Source organism: Leptodactylus fuscus, chromosome 6 (genome assembly GCF_031893055.1).
Source record: "Leptodactylus fuscus isolate aLepFus1 chromosome 6, aLepFus1.hap2, whole genome shotgun sequence".
NCBI classification, from domain to species: domain Eukaryota; kingdom Metazoa; phylum Chordata; class Amphibia; order Anura; family Leptodactylidae; genus Leptodactylus; species Leptodactylus fuscus.
In genome coordinates, this window is record NC_134270.1 from 46363726 (window position 1) to 46386919 (window position 23194).

Sequence of the window (23194 nt, forward strand, 5' to 3'; positions counted from 1 at the left end):
ACTGTGTGCAGGGGCCACTATGGGGCATAATACTGTGTGCAGGGGCCACTATGGGGCATAATACTGTGTGCAGGAGCCACTATGGGGCATAATACTGTGTGCAGGGGCCACTATGGGGCATAATACTGTGTGCAGGGGCCACTATGGGGCATAATACTGTGTGCAGGAGCCACTATGGGGCATAATAGTGAGTACAGGAATGGGGGGTGTTTGACATAAGAGGGAGCTCATGTCAAAAGTTTGCAACGGGGCCCAGCCATTTCTAGTTATTCCACTGAATAGAAAGTTTAAGTTTTTATTTATCCCAATTGCACAAACCCAACCAGTTCTATGAAATTATTTCAAATAAAAGAGAGGGTCCAATATCAGGACCATCATTTAGTAGCCAAAGAAGAAAGTGGGTATCACTCTGGAGTACCCATCATGTCCATATCAATTTATTTCAAGGGACAAAGTGCAATACTTTTTCACCTGTCCAGCAGGGAAGTTTAACACTTGCTGGCAGGTTCTGCACTGACTATAAACGATTGACAGGGCCATAGAATTGGGATATTCTGAGATCTCTTTACATTATGGAAACTTTTCTAACAACATAGGGCTACACTAAATTCTCATTGATTACAGTAGACAAAATATTTGTGAAAATACTGAAATATAGATAAATCTGGAGCAAAAACATCACATATGAAATGATAGATGCCTGTACATTCAGAAATTAGCCACAAGATGGCATGCACGACCACAGCAAGATGATGAAAAAAAAACAAGTTGTCAAGTAGCATTGCATTATTGTCTTTTCTATACTATACAGAAAACAAACCCATTTGGAAGTCTTTGGAGTCTATCTGTTACAGGATGATCTGCAGGAATGCAGAGGAGGAATGGAGGGAGGGTGGGAGTAGTAGTTAGACATGGATAGGCTCACAGTAAGTGTAGTCGGCTCAAACAACCCCCATGTTGAAGTGAAGGGGGAACCTGCAGTCTGAAAGTGGCAGCCTGATGCTCCTTGTGCAGCATCCCGGAGTGAGCTGCTGTATAGGGTTGAGCGATCGGGATTGGAAAAGATCGGATCCTGATGGGCGAACGACTAAATTTCACAATCGCGATGGGGTTCCGATCCCGCCTAAAAAAGATTGGGAACAGAATTCTGATCCCGATCACTCAACTGTGCAGGTAACTTACCTGCACAGAATCGCTGCTGCTCACCGGAGCTCCGGGCCGTTGTTCTTTGTCCTCTTCTCTCTCATTCAGACGCCGGCAGAGTGCCAAGAGCAGCCCCCGTCTTCCTAGCGTAGTGTTACTGATGCTGGGAGAAGGCAGGGCTTGTTGTGGTTTAGGAGAGTGTGGGTGGGTACAGGGAGGGTAGACGTGAGTGATGATTGAAAGTTTGTGAACCCTTCAGAATTTTCTGTTTCTATTAATTTCAAATCAAATTTCATCTAAAACAGCAACAAATTTTCCCACGTCTCCTTTCCAATAATAGTTACTTAGCCCTTCACATCGACTTAAAGGTTATTTTAGCCTATTGCTCTACACAAAACAGATTCCAATACACAGAGATAGTACAGAGAGAAGGTGTGCTTCCTTTTTGTACTATCTCTGTGTATTTATTTAATTGTATGAATTTTTGTATACAGGGTGTCCGGAAAGTAAGTACACAAATGAAAGAGTGGACCTAAGCCGGTATGTGAAGCGTTTTTTAATAATGAACATCTGACCGGAAATGCATCGTTGTGGCGCTGCAGGTAGACCGAGATGTCGGTTTCCTATCCCTCACTGCACCATGTGAAAGAAGAAACGAAGAAGAGAAAGCGCTTTAATGGGAAATCAGTTTAATTGCTGTTACTTATTACAAGAATTACTGGAAGTGCTGCCGCCTGCCTTGATGCAAGCAGTGCAAAGCCGGGAGATGGACAGACTCCTGGCATGGCCCTCACCGCAACAAACACAGCCTGGATGCGGTTCACGAGCTCTTCGCGGGTTGTCACAGGCTTTCTCTTCTTCGTTTCTCTTTTCACATGGTGCAGTGAGGGATAGGAAACCGACATCTCGGTCTACCTGCAGCGCCACAACGGTGCATTTCCGGTCACACGTTCATTAATAAAAAGTGCTTCTTGTACCGGCTAAAGTCCACCCTTTCATTTTGTGTACTTACTTTCCGGACACCATGTATGTATTTTACTGTAATAAATTTTATCATATATTATTGAAACATAAGGGTTGTTTCCATAATTTTGTTGTATATATACTGTTGTTCGTTGTATGGGATCCCAGTTTACATGTGTTATTTGAGGAGACTCATTTTATGGTCTAAAGTATATCCTGACAGTAAACGGTGACTTATCCCACTGTATAGACGGAGAATGGGGTGTGACTCCCACATTTACTCTCTAGTAAGTGATGATTTCCTATACTCCTGGTGTATATCTATGAAGTGTGCAAACCAAGATCTGATCATAGCCTTAAGTTTTGCAATGTTATTACACAATATCCCTTTACATAATCATAATTTCTGTTTTCACTAGAATTCTGATCAGCATAAATGATGCAATTTCCTCAGTGTTTTTCTGCTGACCACATTTTGAATGAATTGTTATGAAGTTCACGAGTAAGAAACTTGTAACAGCTGAAAATTCTAAGTGACGTGAAAAATCAACCGAATCAGAAAATTACATTATGTAAATCAGATAAATATGATACCTATTTGAAAACATGTATGATTTATATATATATATATATATATATATATATACACACATATTGTGAAGTGGGGAGGGGTATAGTGTGGGAGAACCGCTATTTTTCCCCAAGACTGTTGCAGTATGCACAGGTGTTTAGCTTGTATGTCCCGGACTGGAGTAAAGTTCGGGCCAGTCCTGCAGGGCAATCCATTCCAGTCTTGGGAACCGACCAGCAGGGCTTTGTAAGTAGCACAGGTGTGCTGGTTAGTGAGAGAGAGGAGATAGACTGAAAGACTGACACAGTCAACCAGCCTGAGAAAAGCTCTGCCAAAAGGATGCTGCTAAAGTGCTGGGTATGTGCACTCCTTGTTTACTTGTAAACCCTGTTTTGTTAGGAGGTCAACAGTAGGCTGACCCCCTGGTTAGTGAGGGAAGAAATTGTTTAGTAAGCCACCAGACAGGCGTAGGTCTTTATTTTCATTTGTTTGTTTTGACATGCTGAGCTGCTGAGCAGCACTACCTGTACCTTTAAGCTTGTCTGCTGCAATAAAGACTGCTTTTGGGAAAGAAACCAGAGCTTCTGAATCCCCCGTACATCACACTATATATATATATATATATATATATATATATATAAATAATACACCCCTCAGCACTGCAACACAAGAAGGCATACAAATTGAGGAAGTAGCATGTGTCACCAATATCTACAAATGGTCAAATGTTGCATGAATGACCAAGTGTGGCATGTGGGAGGGACACAAAAGCCAGACTGAAAGTTTTTCAGCCACATGAAACCTAAAAAATCAGATTAAGTGCTGTGGAGGCGTTGTGTGATGTTTCCCATTTGTCAATGTGCCAGTTATTGCCACTTGTTGCAAACTGAGAAGGACAGAATCCTTGAACTGAGAGATCTTGGTTGACCACTCTGGCAGATGGCGACGTGACTAGACTGAGACACCTGCACTATCTTACATTGGATTTCCTGTCGGTTGGGAGAACAACAACGAATTGGAATGACAGCAAGAGCTGTATGGAGGCAAACCTCTGCACAAATGGATTGTCTTAATTGAAGTATGGCATATAATCTATTCTATACTGCAAGTGAAATTGGACATGACATCCTAAGCTTAGAGTAGAAAACAGAGTTAGCACAAACCATCAGAAGACACTTGGACTACATTGTGCTACAAGCCATATGTCCAGTTTCAGGTATTCCATTGACCTCATGCCACTGCTCTCAAAGGCTATCATGGTGCAGAGCAGGACAGCAATTTAGGCTAGAGTGGAGGTCTATCTTCTTCAGTGATGAGTTCCACTTTTGTCTTGGATGCAATGATGGCCAAAGATTTGTTTGGAGACATTGGGCAGCTCCATAAAACGGCCTTCACATGGGAACATTACACCGGTCCTGCTCCCAGAATTATGATGTGGGTTGGCATAATCTATGGTAGTCAAGCCCTCTATAGTCTTTAATACAGGTACACTAATAGCTTGCTGTTACATTGAATTGGTCATGGAGCCATTGGTACCGCCATTTCTCCAAGTGTCTCTAAAGTGTCCCTGTAGTCTTTTTTCAACAGGACAATGCCAGGCCATATGTTGCTCATATTATGGTGAGCAGCCTACATGGCCTAGATTTGTCACCACCGCCTGCAGCATCCCCGGACTTGTCTCCCACTGAGTAAGTCTGGACCATCATTGGTTAGTAATTGCAAAGGGAGCTGTAAGCAGCCAATCTCCATGATTTGTGCGCCCAACTGGCATAGCATTCCATAACATTGGCACAACCAGCAGTAACCTCATTGGTAGCATGCCAAGATGTGTAAAGCTGAGTTCATACAGAGTTTTTGGTCCGGATTTTGACAAGGAATACGCCTCAGAATCCGGCTCCAAAAAACGCTTTCCATTGACTTCACAGTGGGCTGATACTTGCCGTTTTCTTCAGCTCACTCATCATCTTTACTTTATAAACTGAGACATTGTAAGCCGACTACTAAAGGTAATATACTCTATACACTATACAAACAGATAAGTCTATACTCATCTTCCTGCCTCGGTCTCTGGGGAAGGGGATATCCTCAATTTAATATTTCATACATATTTAATACAGGAGCAAAGAGTATATGTTTCCAATAGGCCACTCCGACATATGTATGTAAATAGCTACAATATCCTGTTCTATCGTAAGAAGAGTCAGAACAATATGGTATGGAGATTAAGGTGAATGATCAGTGATGGGGTTGTCAAAATGTCCCATCTCCTGTAAGATGTCAACCTACACTCTAATGCTTTACATGAACTATAGGACTAAAACACGCTTTGCAGTACACAGTGCCCCAGTTTACTAGAATTTGTACATGTTAATAACAGTATCCACTTTAATCACTTGTGACAAGTATAAAAATAAAGACTATATAATAATTCATAAAAACTTCAATCCAATATAATTCAATGTAACATACTAGATGATAGTGGCAGCCCTTCTGGGTTTAGCGAGCAGAAGCCATCCTAGAAATGATGTAAGTTTTCTCCAGGATCATGGCACTCTTTTGTCTTACATGGATGGGAATGCAGCGGTACAAACAAGGAGAAAGCCTATATGTGCTCTGTCTCCACTTACTCGGTGATTTCTGGCGCTCTCCTGTGATGTCATGTGTTTGGGCCTCAGCGGTGACATGTTGGGTGTGATGACATCATGATGCCTCAGCAGTGACCTCAGTTGCACAATGTCATCAGAAAAGCTCTGAGCGCTGCAAGGTGGCCCAATTGAGATAAGGAAGGCAAGTATGAATGTTTTTTTTTTTTTACTTTTGTCACCTCCCGTGGGCCTCCACCTATTATACTCCGGGGTCTGAAGGGAACCCAGAGTATAACGCGACGGCCATTTTAGTTTGCCCGATAAAACAAACAAATTTGGCATATTTTGGTTGAACCTGGCTTGGTACGAGTCGCTTTGCCCAACTCTATATCTTATATGGTTTCACCATGGGCATTCTGGATCAGAAAACCTAGCCAAATGGTGAAAATGAGTCATGGCCACTATTACAAAACCCATACAAGTCAGATTGTATATAAATCTGTACTGTTGTGTAACATCCTCTGCTTACCCTGCCTTAGGCCTCATGTACACAGTAGTTTCATAGCTACAATATTCTATTCTACAGTACTAAACTAGAGCTCCCATAGAGGTGTATGGGGCCTCTGCTGTAAGCTTACAATTTTAATACTGAGGCACACAGGTTAGGTTGGTCTTACACGACTGTATTGGTTTTACGGTCCGCAAGTTGCTGATCAGCAACACAGACATCGCAGACGCCCGTGTCCTGCCACATGTGCCCATAGAGTTCTATGGGCGAGTCTGTGCAGTGCCGTGAATTCACAGCCTTTGCCGACTTGCTTTATTCAGTACGGACCACGATCACTGTCTGGCACACCACAGATAAAATATCTAGTGGTGTAAGAGGTCGCACTGAATATAATGTATCTGCAAATGGTCCGCCATTGAGAACCACCAATGGCGGACCATTTGCGGACTTAAATTACGGTCGTGTAAGACCAGCCTTATTTTTGTAGGATTCTGTATAAGTTCACTATGACATCCTGTGTAGACTTGTGCATGTATATGAAAGCATTTCTTTTATAGGGGATGGAGGAAAGCATCTGCATATATACTATACCCCATAGAGTCTGCAATGGTACATATAGTATTCAGTGCATATTAGGTAAATTTAAATACTAAATTTAATCATTTTCTATATAATCCAAGAATATAAAGCAATATTTCCATTTGTGGTTGAAAGAAGTGAAATGTGTTAGAATATTTACAGATAATGAAGGTATCTGACTAAGTTTGGGTTTACGTTCTGCATGTTTTCATGTAAAGATGAACAAATGGACCTCTATTTAGGGACTAAGCCCCTCTGATTTTTATAGGACATAAAGCTTATTCTCTTTGTAAGGTCAGAGTATATTGCCAGCTTCATTTATTCACACTGACACTATATACAGTAGAATTATGTGTTCACTTTATGGAAATACTATGTGGCCATTGTACTGCATAATGCCTTTAGACTAGAAAGCCAGTCATCCCTAAACTGACAACTGAATTTTTTTTAGCATGTCACATTGATGTATATTGGCAGTGCTCATTGTCAGAGAAAATTACAATTTCAGATTATTTACATGCAGATTTACATAGATTATGTCTATTTGGGATTGACTAAATTGCACAAAAAAAATCAAAGAATGTAAAACCAAATCATCAACATGTAATGTATACAGTACAAAGTAATACATTGACTTTATATATATAATGCTGGGGTAGAGCCATCATTGTGTTTTGACTTCTCCATCCGAAGACAATGTGGGTTTTGCGTCATTCACAGAAGTTGTCTGATAGATGACCACAGTCTGAAAGAAAAGATATGCTACTTAGATGCCAAAGAGAATTTGGATGCCTAAGGAAGACATAGCTTAACTAGATCTAAAGAGAAGAGATACATGTCACTGAAAGAGACATCATTGTAATAATACCACTAAACCAAAAGTCACATTTACCTAATGTTAGGAGGGGCAATAGTTCACTGCAGGATGCAGTCAGGCCCAAGTGGTATATGGTGGAGATTGCACAGGTGCAAAATACTGATAAAACATCCTTGAGAGGGGTGTCCACCTAGTATTCCACATGCACACAAATAAGACATATAATAGTTGATGGATGGTACACAATCGAAGGGATCTAAATAGAATTATGGGATGAGAAGTTGATACAGGGATTTATTCTGCCATATTTTGAAGGATGTTTTTCTCCTGATATGGAAAAATTACAATGGGGTTTTTGACCTTCCTGTGGATCCACATAGTAGGATTAAGGGTTGGACCTGATGGAGCCATTTCTTTTTATAAAGAGGACCTATCGGCTGTCCATTCATAGGATGGTACAGCGACATTTAGGCCAGGTGGTACTGTTATCTGCTTCACTTTTCCTGCTGGATCTCCGATATACTCCTTACAAGTTACTCCAATACATTTCGATGTTCGCTAGAAGTCATATAGCCTCCAATTGAAGAACACCCAGAGTCTCCATCTCTGATGTCATTGGACATGTTGATTTCATCAAGTTGTTTTGAAAAAAGAACACATTCATATCGTGTAGCCAGGTGCATTACGACAAATTGGGTCACCTTGGGTCAATTGAGCTAATGTAGTGGGCTTGTTGTGATCTGATTTTAGCTTTCCTCTACAGGCAGTGGTTCCCTGACACTGCGTTATCCTCTTTCCTTCCTTCCTCATTTCCTTTTTAATCCTACTGTTCATCTTATAGTTGTATTGTACATTACTCTCTACAATACATACACGTTTTTATTGCTCGCCTCATACGACAGTGACTGCTAATATGTCTGCTTCATGAGCTTTGTTATTCTGTTCACTGTTATTCTGACTACTCCCTGTACTGTGGTTTCATTCAATAAGAGCTATTGATACTATAGATAGACCAAGAACAAAATAATAAATGACTTCATTTTATTGGCACTGTGCCTGTGATCAATTTGGCACGTTTTTACTCAGTCCACCAGTTCAAATGATATGGCTATAGTAGGTTATACATCAGCTAGTTCTGATTCTCCAAGTGGGTGGTAACCTTATATTTTCTTAGAGAATTAGAAAAGGTTACCACCCATTTACTGAGTACCAGCTAATTTGCATACGGGGGATATATTTTTTGAGTTATTGGATCTTGCTTAAAAAAAAACAAATGAATTCAGGGCACAGCGACAATCAAATGATGGCTGTAGTATTTTGTGCTTGGTCCTCTTTAACCTTACAAGTCATGTTACTACAGTATGTCAGGCCCGATTCACATTTGAGTTCAGTATTCCGTTTGGGAAATCCACTGAATGGAAAAGCAAATGCATTAAAAAGCGGTGAGCTAAGAAAACACATGGACCCCATAGACTATGGAGTGGAAATTTCTGCTTGAAGTACAAAGTTTGTTTATCGGGATCTAAAGTCTTCATTACCTTCACATATATGTTCCTTTAGAGTCAATGGGACAAATTTAATATTATTTTATACCAGATTTTTGGCATAAAAAAAGTTGCAAAAATCGGTTTTGCAACTATTTATATGTATAAATTGCCTTAACTGGAAATTTTGAGCTCCGATGCCACCTTCCTGTAAAAGGGGCTATGGCAAGGGTGTGCAGGGGCTGGGGCTATTGGCCTTGCCAGATTTATTAATCTTTATGCCACTGTAGATGCGCAGCCCGAGGGTGTAGCTCATAATAAATAAGACATATCCTCCATCGGAGAAGAGGTTATGAAAACTGGTGCTGTTAACACCGGCCTTCATTAATCTCCCCTAATGCCCACTAACTCCTTTATGTCCATATTTGCTTACCGTATATACTCGAGTATAAGCCAAATTTTTCAGCACAGTTTTTGTGCTGAAAAAGCCCCCCTCGGCATATACTCGAGTCAGCAAAAAAAAAAAAAAAAAAAAAAAATATTTTTTTTTGAGGGGGGGGGGGGGGGGGTCTATGACTAGCCGCAATATCAATGTGTAGAATCTCCCATAAAATAGTGGGGAAAAAAAAGCTATAAAAAAATAAAATTTGTAAATCCCTCCTTTCCCTAGAATACATACAAAAGTAGAAAATGACTGTGAAACACAAACACATTAGATATCCCTGTATCTGAAAGTGCCCGGTCTGCTGAATATAGGGGATCTGCAGTGCTCCTATTCCGTCAGGAAGGGGTTAATAAGAGCACTGCAGATACCCTATATTCAGCCAGGCTGAATTCCAAGTAGGGGGAAAAAAACCCAGTCCTGAAGCTCAGCGAAGGGGCAGACAGGTAACCAAAACACCTCCTCCCCTTCCCCAGCAACTACTGCTCCCAAAAACTCCGACCATTTTAATTTTTGAAATTTTCCAGTAGCTGCTGCCAGGGCCGCCGATAGGCCAGTATTACTGCTACTGGCGTCAGGGGCCCGGCCAAATTTAAAAATGGGGGGGGGGGGCCCTGGCGCCGGCAGCAGTCATTGTATGCCCTGTTTCAACTCAGATCTGCCTCCAGAGGACGCAGATCTGAGTTGAACCCATACACGACTGAAGCGAGGAGCTGACCTGTGTCAGCTCCTCGCTTCGCCGCTGCCGCCTCTCTCGCTGACACATATGCGACTGAAGCGAGGAGCTGACCTGTGTCAGCATCCTCACTTCGCCGCTGCCGCCGGCTACCCGGCAGTGTAGACGCGATGTGATGACGTCACATCGCGTCTACAACTGTGCGCCAGTAAGAGAGAGAGGCGCGCAGAGAGCAGCGGGGGAACGAAGGAGAAGGTAAGTGTAATGTGGAACGTGAAACTGGGGGCAGATGAAGGAGAGGACGGCATGACACTGGGGGCAGAGATGGAGAGGACGGCATGACACTGGGGGCAGAGATGGAGGGACATGAATCTGGGGGCAGAGATGGAGGGGACATGAATCTGGGGGCAGAGATGGAGGGACATGAATCTGGGGGCAGAGATGGAGGGGACATGAATCTGGGGGCAGAGATGGAGGGACATGAATCTGGGGGCAGAGATGTGAGGACATGAATCTGGGGGCAGAAATGGAGGGGACATGGATCTGGGGGCAGAGATGGAGGGGACATTAATCTGGGGGCAGAGATGGGGGACATGAATCTGGGGGCAGAGATGGGGGGACATGAATCTGGGGGCAGAAATGGAGGGGACATGAATCTGGGGGCAGAGATGGAGGGGACATGAATCTGGGGGCAGAGGTGGAGGGGACATGAATCTGGGGGCAGAGGTGGAGGGGACATGAATCTGGGGGCAGAGATGGAGGGGACATGAATCTGGGGGCAGAGATGTGGGGACATGAATCTGTGGGCAGAAATGGAGGGGACATGAATCTGGGGGCAGAAATGGAGGGGACATGAATCTGGGGGCAGAGATGGAGGGGATATGAATCTGGGGGCAGAGATGGACGGGACATGAATCTCAGGGCAGATGAAGGGTGTATATGAAGCTGGGGGAGAGACGGAGGGGGGACATATAATTTACGGGTGACTGTAGGAGGATTATACAGTGTGCGGGCAAATGGAAAATTAATGAGTGGGCGGAGTCAACATAACAGTGGGTGGGGCTAAATTTCCCGCGCCGCACATTTTGTCCCTCTTTTGGTTCTTCAAAAGTTGAGAGGTATGGGTACAGGGGGCAATGGAAAGATGTTAGAGGGTGGACGGGGGGGGGGGGATTGTTGGGACATCGGGTGTGCGGCACTGCGGAGAGGGAACTGGGGCAATAATATATAATGTATAAGTTTTTAGCTGGAGAATAATAAAGATGTAGGCCGCTATGCTACTAGCATAGCAGCCTGTTTGGGGGTGGGACTTTCACTTTAAAGGAGTGTTCACATTGCGTTTTTGGCCTCCCTTGCCGGGATACGTTGGTAACCAGTCACAATCAGCTCCCCACTTATCCCTGCACAGAGAACTGCAGGCCCCCCCCTTTTTTTTAATGGCCAGTTCTTCGTGCAGGGATAAGTTGACAGCTGACTCTGACTGGTTACCAACGGATCCCGGCAAGGGAGGCCAAAAACGCAATGTGAAAAAGCCCTGAGGATTTATTAGGAGGGCTCTTATATATGGTGTTGGCTCTCTATAGGCACTGTCACACGGAGCAGATTATACATGCAAATAGAATCTGATGAAGCCTTGTAATGCTGCTAAATAAAGGGAAATGTAATACATAATTGGTATGACGCAAAATAAGGTAGTTTTAAAATGGCGGGGGAGGGGGGGGCAGACACTTAGGCTGTATGGGGCCCCAAAATTCCTGATGGCGGCCCTGGCTGCTGCATTTCCCCCCTCGGCTTATACTCGAGTCAATAAGTTTTCCCAGTTTTTTGTGGTAAAATCAGGGGCCTCGGCTTATATTCGGGTCGGCTTATACTCGAGTATATACGGTATTTCCATAACTTTGATCCTGCAAGTTCTTCCCAATGTACTCCAACTCCAAAAACAGTCCTGCATGTCAAAATGACAGAAAACTAGTCAGAACCTTATGGCCCCCATTGTAAATCGACGAGGTCTGCGGGCACCAGTTGTGTTTTCCATATGTCATGGTATTCATTATCTTCAACTCTTTGAGCATAGTCTTATCACTACTACATGTGAATCATCCAGTACATTAGCAAATATTCTGTGCAGATCTTACCATGTCATTGTATGATGTCCTGCACACAGTTTTACACCCAAAGATAGACGTAGACAAGGCAATGCAGAGCGCTAGAACGTTAAGGATGAAAAGGATGGATCCAATGCTTTCAATGATAATCTAGTATATCAAAAGTAAAATGTCATAAGTGCATTAAATCTGTGGCAACATATAAACCGGTACAATAACACTTGAGAATTCAGTTGTACACACAGCTGTAAGTATTCTTGTTTTTTTTTTTTTTTTTTTACAAAAAGTTTGAACAGGACCCCCTAATGTATTAAAAGGGCAGCTATGTAAATTAGGGGGGGTTCACTATTTCCAGTAACATCCAGCAGCAGTATAAAAACAAATGAAGTACATATACGTGTAAATATCATTCTGTATAGGTAATATAATGTGAATTAGTTGAATTTACCAATGGATTGAATTTCCCTTCACATGTTTGACTTTCCTTGTAGTATACGCAGTGTGCTTCGTTACGGTAATAATAATAGTGAATCCTTGGCATATGAGCGAAAAATATAGAAAATATTATTACTGAAGTCGTCGCCGCTGCGCACGTGATTATATTTAGAACTAAACTTGCATTCACCTGCAATAAAAAAAGACTCAGGTTATATTTTAATATCAAATATACATGTGTAAGATTTAGCAGACTTTTTTGTAAAGCTCCACTCACACTAACATTTCACAGGCGTATTTTTACAGGCGTATTTTTTACAGGCGTATTTTTACACTTGTAAAAAAATATCATTGAAGTCAATGGGATAGCAAAATTTACAAGTGTAATTTTACTCTACAAAATAAGCTAGCGTTTACTCAGTGTGAATGCACCCTAAGAGCGTAAGACACGTCTACTGTCCAAGACATTTAACATTATTTTGAAAGGGGTATTTCCTTTGTAGCCATTCCATAAGATGGAAAGAAATTGTTTTAAGTCCTAGCCATGAGTCACCGATTACATATCTATCCTAAAAGTAAATATGAGCGATGGAAAAAGCATAGCACATCAAGATACACTTTTTCTGTAACTTCTATCTAATTCTATGGGACTTAATGGAAACAACGTAGAACAGACACATAAAGCTGTTTTATGGTTTCTGTAACGTCTAACCTCCAGTGACAAGTATATTCTCACCTGAGCCATCAAAGTCTGATATAAGAATATCTTGTAAGTTATTATAATTATGATTGTATCCCTCCCCTTCTACTATCCTTCTGTAAGGGTGCATTCACACTACGTATATGGCAGCTTATTCTGAACGTGTTTTACGTTCAAAATAAGCTGCCGTATACGTAGTGTGAATGCACCCTAAGTCCTCTATTCCCTCCATTTTCCTTCTGTAAGTTCCGTCTTCCCTCCCCCTCCACTTTTCTTCTGTAAATCCCCTCTTCTCTCCCCCCTCCACTTTCCTTCTGTAAGTCTGTTGTTCCCTCCACGTCCACTTTCCTTCTGTAAGTCTGCTCTCCTCTCCTCCATTTTCCTTCTGTAAGTCTGCTCTCCCCCCCTCCACTTGTCTTCTGTAAGCCCCCTCTTCCTTCCCCATTCCTTGTTACTAAATCATAAATAAAGAATATATAAAAATTTAATTTAAAAATATACATTTGTAAGTTAAAAAGAAAGATAGTAAAAGTGGATGGAAGGCGCATATGCAGGATCTTCACTCTTCATACGCATTGGTTGGAAGTGCAAATATGGCACCAAACCCCAATTTGTTTAAATGTAACATTTCCAGTGTCTTCCTAGTGGGTCCGCACCTTTACAACCAAATTTAATTGTCTCAATAAATATAAAATAAAAACAAATGTACAAAAAGACTTGATTAAAACATTACTATGGTTTTATGCAGATAACAATTAAACACTGTGTCACCTTTCCATCACTTCCCTGCATTTTGCTAGTATACATTTAAGTTATGCAGACATGCTGCCATACAGTGCACACAGTGACTACAGAAGAATCTAACCTATAACTGTCTTACATAGAAACAACCCTAGGAACATGGAGGACCTATACATAGAGAAGTGATGATCTGTACTGATGTGATAAGTACTTTGGTTGGGATAGAAAGCTTCTGTTTAGCATCTTTCTTCTATTATCTTCTGCACTTCTATAAACGAGTGATCTGAACCATGTGACCAGAGCTGCAACTCAAGACAAAGATTTTCACAAAGCAATTTTACTGTTTGGGTGTATGTGGGGGTATCTGAGGATACAACCTGATACGAACAGGAAGAGGCATTTCTTTCAGATGCAATATATTACATTTCTTACAATTACCTGTACTATGCATTTAAGCGAAGTTTCATAAGGGCTCGTTCACACGGAGTAAACACGCCGCGCATTTCAAAAAATGCACATGGGCCTGCTATGCCCTGAGCCACATCTGTACCAAAATTCAAGTTGGGATCGCGATGGGATAATATTTTAAAATATAACTATTACAGTGTCATTCCGAAAATCTTGACTTCAGATCTGTTCAGCCTGTGGACAGTGACGTCCATGAAGTGGTAGAAGGCGGCACAAGATTGGCAATGGATGACATAACTGGTTATGTGACCTGTGAATATGATCGGCGCTGGTGGCTGGCTACTGTACTCTCCAAAGATTGTGAAAATGAAGACATAAAATTGACTTTTTTGCATCCTTCTGGTCCAGCACCATCCTTTGTGTATCCAAGAAAACCAGACATTTTACAAGTCAACAAAAATCAGATATTAACTCAGGTGGAGCCGAACACCATGACAGGCCGGACATACTCTGACACAAAAGGAAATGGCCATTGCTAGTAAGCGCTTATGGACAAGATTACATTTCACTCACTAGAAAGGACAAATTGATGATAAAAGGCCAGTAGTTTAAAAATGTCCTATTAATTGTTTGATTAGTTCATATTTTATAGAATGAGGATTTATCTACTGGACTATTTTTCTTAATAAATGACATGTTTAGTGATATAATAAAAAACAATTGTTACATGTAGAAATAGGTGTTATAAATATTGGTTCTTGTACTCTTGTTAACATATAATTAGGATGAGACTATTTAGAAAATCGCACTTGAGGATATGAGCAGCTTTTTTCTTTCGGTTTGTTCAATGCATTCAGGTTGAAAATGCTGAACAAGCTGTGTTCTGATGATAAGATGTATTTGTTCTGGCACTTACAGTATTTGTTTTTTATGTTTTTTTTATTGTTGCATATAAATGTTGAATTCAGCAAGTTGTAATATGAAAAGAAAAAAGGAAGAAGCTCACACAAACATAAAATCAGATGATTCAAGGCTTAAAAAAATAAATAAAAAAAATTGATCCCAATTTGGTCCCAAGTTGAAAACGTGTACAAATATAACCAAGAACACAAGTAACACAAATGCATTTTTTCACAATTTTAAAACATACGTTTTTTTCACAATTGCGCATCAAAATTTTGAATTTGATTTCTCCAAAACAAAATATAAAGAAACATTGTCTTGTGACATATCAAATGAAAGCCGGTGCCGTTCTGAGAAAAATGATGCCTCTCCCACCAATTTATCTTAATTCTAGCCCGAGATATGATAAAAAATGTAAAGCCATACCAGGCCAAAATTCACACTTTTTCAAAACTTTAGAAGTCTATAAAAAATTAACTGATGAAGAAAAAAATTCAAAACTTTTTATTTGTAATTAACTTAAGTTGTACTTCATAAAAAATAAAAATAAAAAAAATCTAAAGACGTCAGGTAAAAAAAATATTCCTATTTGGATCACTTGATATGGAATGACCCGCACCGTAAAAAAACGCGACGTACACGCGCCGTAAACGCGCCATAATGCGCTGCGCGTTTAATCCGTGTGAACGAGCCCTTACACCTATAGGGAGACTGCTGGCATTGGTGTAGGTATAATTGACATGCTGCAATTTCCAAAACCACAACGGTTTTGGAAATCGCAGCATTTCCTCTGTGCGTTTTTCTCTGCAATGTGTGGATGGGATTCAATAGAATCCACTTTGATGCAAAAACAGTGAGGCCCTGGCTAAGTCAGACTGTGAGACGTACATCTACTCTCAAAATTATGCCCTATTCCTCAAAATTTTTGTTTGTGCTGGGAGTTGTACTTTCACAACAGCTTGAGAGACTCAGGTTAGAGATTATTTGATCAGCGACAATCTATCACCAGAACGGGTTTGCTTTATTTGATGGAGAGTTTATCCCGTTCCCTCCCAGCTTATGGTTGAGACCCATAGAATCACAACTGTGTCTTTATTCACCCATCAGGGACCTAATTTATGGGAAGTGTTTGTATTTTTCAATTGACAGGTTCTCTATAAGATTAACTTTGCAATAATTAATTAAAAAATGTAAGACATTAAGTGGAAAATATCGTTTTGACTAAGTGATTTCTTACCTTTCCCAAAGATGGTTTGCAGGAAGCAGCAACTGATAGAGATCCGGAAACTATAAACTATAAAAAATATAAAATAAAATTTCAACATCTGTCTGAAATCTGTGAAAAATATTTTGGGTTTTTAATATAATAATTTTAAACCAGTGACTGTATAAGTCACTCTGGAGGTGCTAGTACCCAGGGTGACTTGGGAAATGGCCAAACCTCATTGATTTATCAGTACTTTTAGGATCTGGTCTGGGTCTTATTTTAGAGATTTTATTCTGGGGTCTGGTTTGGGATCTGTATTTATTGTGGGGTCTGGTCCAAGACCTAGATTTATTTGATGGTCTGTACTCTTTTTGGGATCTGGTCTGGGGCTTAAATAAATAAAATTATTTATTAACTATAATATTAATTATTTTGGGGTCTGGTATGGATGTGCATTTAACTTGGGGTCTAGTGCATTGTCTATATTGTTTCAGGGTCTAGCCTGGTGTCTTTTTTTTTTTTTTTTGCAGTTTAAGAGGATTCATGACTTGGTCCAGTTTTCAGCTGAGTAGGCCTATGTAAGACCCCTCCCTCCTGACACAGGCGCTGACTAATTAGTTTACTACTCCTGGTTTGGCTTTGTTACCTATTGTGTCTATTTGGTTGTTACGGACTCCTTGGATTGTTCTCACATTTCCTTTTGTCTACTGATTCTGCTTTAACGTGCCCGTTTGGATTTGTGAATCTTGGCTTGTTTCCCAAATTTTGCGTTTGTCTCCTGATTTGGTCTCTGATGTCCTCTCCTGATACTGACCTGTACCTGTACGACTTGTCTCGTCTCTCCACTCTAAACAATGAAAGTTTTAATCGATTTTGTTTGGGTTTCTATAGCAGTGCGTTTATTATTGGCACATCTCTCTGTTTGGTGACAATTCAGACTCCAAGATTTAAGTCCAACCTGCTTTGTGGTGGCCTCTGGTGAAGACATCTGGGGGTCTGTCTGTTTGGCTCGCAGACATGTGCTAGTTTTAAATAGCTGTTTCTACTGCTCACAGTTTTCAGCTATCTCCTGCTATTGATTTTACTGTGGCCTTGAATCTAATCCACACCCTTGGATCGTATATAGTGGTTACTTATAAAGTGGTATGAAAAGGTGACAGGCAGAGTGCTGGAGTCTTGCTATATCAGCCCCAGGTTTCTGACCTATGTGTGGTCCAGTGCAGGTCTGGAGTAGGCTTCAGTGTGGATCATAGCATCATTACTGGCTCATAAAAGGCTGAAGAGCCTCAGATTCAGGGAGTGAGAGGACGCGGCTGGGTCTGTCCTGTTGCTCTAAGTCCAGTGAGACTGTGTTGTGCTTATTGGTTTGTTTGTGTGGCTGTTAGTAAGCCACATTTATACTTAGTTTGTTACATAGTTACATAGTTATTACTGTTTAGTTGCTCAGACGAGCAGGATTTGTCTCTTATTGTTTTGCCTGAAGTTAAAGCTGTATTTTGTTTTGCTCATTTTGTGCCTGAAGTCAAGGTTTATTTTCCATTTTTTTTCTAAATAAACCTGTTCTTCTTAATAGACTTAATTAGAGGGAAAATGACCTCCAAGTATCTATGGATATCTATTTGTTCTGAATTTTTTAGGTATGTCTGCACCTTCTTTGTTCCACTGGATAGATAGGTCTACATTGATTCGAGAGCACTTCTGGAGTTCTGCGTTGCAAACAGAATATGAACTATTTTAGTGGATTAGTAAAAAGAATAGTGTTGTGCTATTTTCTCTATGATGTGAAGGACCGTGTGTATAGAAACTTGAGATCTATTTGGCTCCAATCTTAAGTGATACCGTGGATAACATTTTAAATGTGATCTTAGATAGAACATCTTTCTGCAGAACTTTTTTTATGGGATTTTTGCATGCATTTGAGTAAATAAAGACAAAATAAAAAATACCTATCCCTGACCATGTTATTAACAGTAAGGCTACGCTCACACTGCATTATAGCTTTCAATCATAAAGGAAGCCATACTATTCTGCTAAATACATCACATGATGATTACCACCAGTTCCTGACAAATTGCCCTTCTTTTAATTGAGGTCCATTGGGATCCCACATGTTGTCAATTTTTGCAATAGGATAGGTAGACATATTTGATGTTCTGCTTATGTACATGTTCTTACCGCAAGTCCAGACCAAAAGAGAACACCAGTGAAAACCAAGATGTCTGCCACAAAACATGATCCCCTATGACAACTGATGGTTAAAATGATTCCAAAAAAAATGTGATTTATTCCTAAGAACAACTGAGTAACCTGTAACGGAAGAGAACAATGTTTAGTCATTTCCTCAATTTCTCTCCACACTTTTAGAAAAAAAACATGTTCTGACGCATTTCAGCAGTTCAGATCTTTTGTCTACAGATGGCATTTTTTATGCAATGAAAACAACTCTGTAGTAGTTTGGCAGTGTTCGACAAAAGCCCCCTACTTCAAGTCCCTATTTCTTACCAGATAGAAGTGCCCACCTGAAATTAGCATCTCAGGTTCTGCCAATGCCTATATGTAGACTGGTAACTTCTATAGATGTGTCTTTTCTACATATTTTGTTACATTTAGGCTTTCACACTTGCGCTCGTTCTCTGGTTTGTGCACTCCGCCGGATTCCCATCTTCCGCAGCAGCGAAATTGGACAGGGGACATAAACCCGGCGGTCAGTTTTAAAGCCCATTCAATTGAATGGGTTTGTAAAGGTGACCGCCCGTGTGCGTCCATGGGGAAACCGTTTTTTTTAGCCGACACAAAGTTGGACATGCAGGACTTTGTGTCTGGCTGAAAAAAATGGTTTCTCCATGGACAGGCAGAAGGTGTACACAGAAGGACACCTGTACAAATCCATTCAAGTGAATGGTTTTAAAACTGACCACCGGGTTTACGTCCCCTGTTCAGTTTCGCCGGTGATGAAGATGGAAACCCGCAAGAAGCCGGAGAATGAGCGCAAGTGTAAAAGCCCCCTTTGGGAAATGTGTGCTCAGCTGTTTAAAAATTCAGAAATGCGTTTGGACCTGGGTATAAGCAATGAGGATTGTGGTGATAGGGTAGATGGGTGTGTGAAATGCGCCCTACTCTAAGGCTAAGGCCCCATGTTGAGGAACGCAGCTAAAAAAGAGCTGCAGAAAAAAACTCAGGTGCAGAAACGCATCATATTTTCTTTCTGGTTTTCATTGTGTTTTGTCTGCATTTTTCTTCCTGTGGTTTTTTCTTTCCTTAAATTTATAGGGAAAATGGCAGCGTATCTGCAGCTAAAACTGATGCTGAATTGTTTAAAAATGCAAATGTGTTTGAAACCTCAGCTTTTCCACAGTGCCTTTTTTTTCTGCAATGGGTGGATGGGATTATTCACAATGTCATTCACTTTGCAGTTACTGTAAAATGCACAGCAGGAAAAAAGCTGCATTTCTGCTATATGGGGCCATAGCCTAATGCTAAGACCCCACATAGCGGAAAAACCGCGGCAGTAACTTATTATGATTTTTCACGCAGCCCTTTTCACAGAAAGTCCACAGAGGTTTCCTCTGCGGACTTTCTGCTTCCATTATATCTATAGGGAAACCGCCGGTGTTTCTGTAAGTATAATTGATATGCTGAGATTTCCAAACCCTCAATGGCTTTGGAAATCACAGCGTGTCCACTGCGCATGTTTTTCTGCAATGTGTGAATGGGAAGTGCAAGAATCCCATCCACTTTACAGGGATTGTAAAACTCTGCTGTCTTTGCACCACGTGGGGCCCCAGATCAAAGCAGTGTTTCTTAACTGTCCTAAACCAAGTTTCCTTGACCCCCTCATGCAGACTGTTGAATATGGATAAAATAGACCAGTCTCAGGTCGACCTTATTGTTGCATTAGATTGACACCCCCACTAGGGATAGAAAGCAATGCTATGGATGTTTTACACAAGACAGTAAATTGGAACAAAAATGTTTGTTCAGTTGATTTTCGGTTCTTTATAAGAAAGCATTGATCAGATGACGAATAAGCCAATGCTCGTTCTCTGACCGTTCACATCTTTTATGCCATATAAAAGATACATGAGGCTTGGCAGCACATCTCTGTGTGAACAGGGGTTGTGCTGAGGGTGTAATTCAAGCTGATAGTAGACAAATCTGTTGGTCTTCTACACAGTTTACTGACTACATATTTAAAAAGATTGTGCTGGAATTTGGGGATATCTGATTGGTGGGGCCAACAGGTGGCGCTCATATGGATCAGCTGTACAGCTGTCTTCCCATGTCTGTAGTATACACAACATGACGCTACGGGCGATTGGCTCCGTATACTGTGTAGAGGCCAGGGACTGGTGTGAATGCCCATTAAATGAGCAGCAATCGACTTGCTATGTCATTGATCAGTGCTTGTTCTGGGCCTAACATCTGCCCATGTAAATGCCGCCTTAGTGACGAACAAGTAATAAATAAATAAACTTACCCCAAGGACTTCAGGTTCTCCTTGGAAAAATTTTACCAGGGGTTTGGGCATGATATCTGGAACATGTTTGCTTTGCTGTTCCTGAGGTTCCATAGGCTGATTATTCTGTGGAGTAACATGCTGCAGAATGACTACACCTCCCGTATTTGCACTGGAAGACATGATGCTGCCAGGAGAAAGTAACAAAAAATCAGAGAAGTTCCTACTTGGCCAAATTGTAACCCGACCTGTGTTCACAAATCTTCCTCTTCACTTGCTATGATCAGTATACTTCGCTATAGCAGCAGTGTGCTCCAGAGCTGTCCTTTATACTACAACTGGGGACAGGAAGATGCCACCATTATGAAACATTTCAGTTAGCATACAGGGAGAAGACTAGCCTAGTCTGAGGTATGAATTCCCACATGATAGCCCACATGCATCATAGTACCTGACAATACAATATTCTTCTTTTCCGCAGAGGAATCAAATAGTTGCTTATACCTACTGTACATCTGATTGTTGGAAGTCCAAACATCAAGTCTCTTTGTGGGCACATTATAATACCACCCAACCGTTCCAGATTCAGAGGGACAGTCCCGGATTCTGGGTCCTGTTATGCGGTCCCAGTCAGCGGGAGGCATGTCCTGGATTTAACTGCCTGACACCTGACAGTACAGAGCCTAAATAACATATCAGACACCAAAACTATCAGCATTGATTGCTTGGGAAAGGTGAGGGCTAAAGAAAAAATTTAAACTGTGCCAGAATCAGTAGAGCAGTTTCTAATAAGTGATGTAAAGAGCTGGAGTTGTTGGGGTTGGTTAAAAGTCCTCTTTAATGGTTTATTTTAATGATTTTTCTCCAGTTATTTGCCTTTTTCTGCCACTTATCAAATCTGTACAGTAGAAGTCTATGGAGTGAGGATGAGTAGGAAGAGAAGAACCTCTCAAAACAGAGAGACATCGGCACTATAGAGTTTCCTTTCACAACACAGCTGGGTTATCACAAATGACTATTCAGCCTTCTGCTAACAGAACTGACTCATTTAATGCTGAAGACCGTCTCATATTTCTATCTCTCTCCTTCTCTCCCTCTCATCTCCATAGACTTCATTGTAAACTGACACTGCTTGTGTATGGACAAAGATAGTAGTAATATAAAAAGACATAGACACTTTTCTTTCGTGAAGTAAATTGTAACACTTGTTCCCTTCCAGTGCACTATTAATATATGAAACATACATAAAAGTTTTCTTACTTTATAAGACAATGCAGAAGGTTTGCACGCAGTCATGTAAAATATAGCACAACATCATGAAGAGCCCTGCCAAGTGACAAACTCAACTCTACTAATATTATGCAAAACTGACAGCGTGTAACACAGTCAGTGCAACAATCTCTCTTATCCACACATCTCACTCCCCGTTCTATGTACATATTCAGACATGGTTTGTTTGGTTTTTTTTCACGTACACATAGTCTGAAAAAACAAACACGCATGTTGTTTTCTTTCCACACATGTTGAAGTATCACGACTGCATCACACGGATGAAAATCTGTGTCCATGAAAGAAAACAGATGGCAGCCATGCCTCTTCTGTTTTTCATAGACCCAGAGACATTGAAAGTATGCGAAATGAAAAAAAATAAAAGTTGATCTTTTTTTGACAGATGTGAAAAACGTATCAAGCACAGACAGTACACGCCCGCAAATACGCAGGGTGGGGTGCTGGCCGTGGCTAATGTAGATACCACACATCCTCTGGGATTCTCCAATGACTCAACTTAAAGCATCTGTAGATCCGTATACACCGTACCTGATGTGGCGATTCCTTGTGGGTTCAGATTTCACGATGATATTCCTTCTGCCTGGTTGTGATCATATGACTGTTTACTCAGAAAAGAGCCCGTGAAGCTTTTCAGAGGGGGCGGGACAAAGTTTCTTGTTTTTCGCATCTGTTTCCATCTGTTTGGTGAATTTTCATTTCCTGGAGGAAACCTCTAGACCCTAACTCAGCAATAGTTAGTGGAAGTAAACCATTTCTATTCTCTCCTTTACAACACCAGCTTTTATCTTATAGTAATCTTTGTCTTTCTGGCTCAAATCCTACATTATTATAATGGGACATGCAGCTGTAATACAGAGAATAGAATACCTCACTGTTACTCCTGTGTGAACCTGAAAAAATGTAACCAAATAGTGCAGCAGAATGTCATGACCCCTATATATAGTACAATGCTCCTTCATCCTCCCTGTGCACAGTATAATGCTCCTTATTGCCCCTGTACAGAGTATAATGCTCCACATTGCCCCTATATATAGTATAAAGAAAAATATGTCTTTGTACCGTCTTAGCCAGTGGATATGAAATATAAAAAAATTGAAAGTCTTCAGTAGTTGATACCTTTTTAAATGATGACAGATTGCAAGCTTTCGGAGGGGGCCACACGGTGGCTCAGTGGTTAGCAC

General features: G+C 41.0%; 1 protein-coding gene across 1 annotated transcript; it reads right to left on the reverse strand.

Moving 5' to 3' along the window:
* Positions 1–5024: 5024 nt before the first annotated feature.
* On the reverse strand, positions 5025–22801 carry LOC142209506 (membrane-spanning 4-domains subfamily A member 4A-like). Its single transcript, XM_075278506.1, has 7 exons — positions 22542–22801; positions 20745–20910; positions 18443–18574; positions 16298–16354; positions 12322–12498; positions 11904–12023; positions 5025–7094 (listed from the first exon to the last, which is right to left on the reverse strand). Exons 2-7 carry the CDS (start codon positions 20904–20906, stop codon positions 7014–7016), a joined length of 729 nt encoding a protein of 242 aa, XP_075134607.1. The 5' UTR covers positions 20907–20910; positions 22542–22801; the 3' UTR covers positions 5025–7013.
* Between the last annotated feature and the right edge of the window lie 393 nt (positions 22802–23194).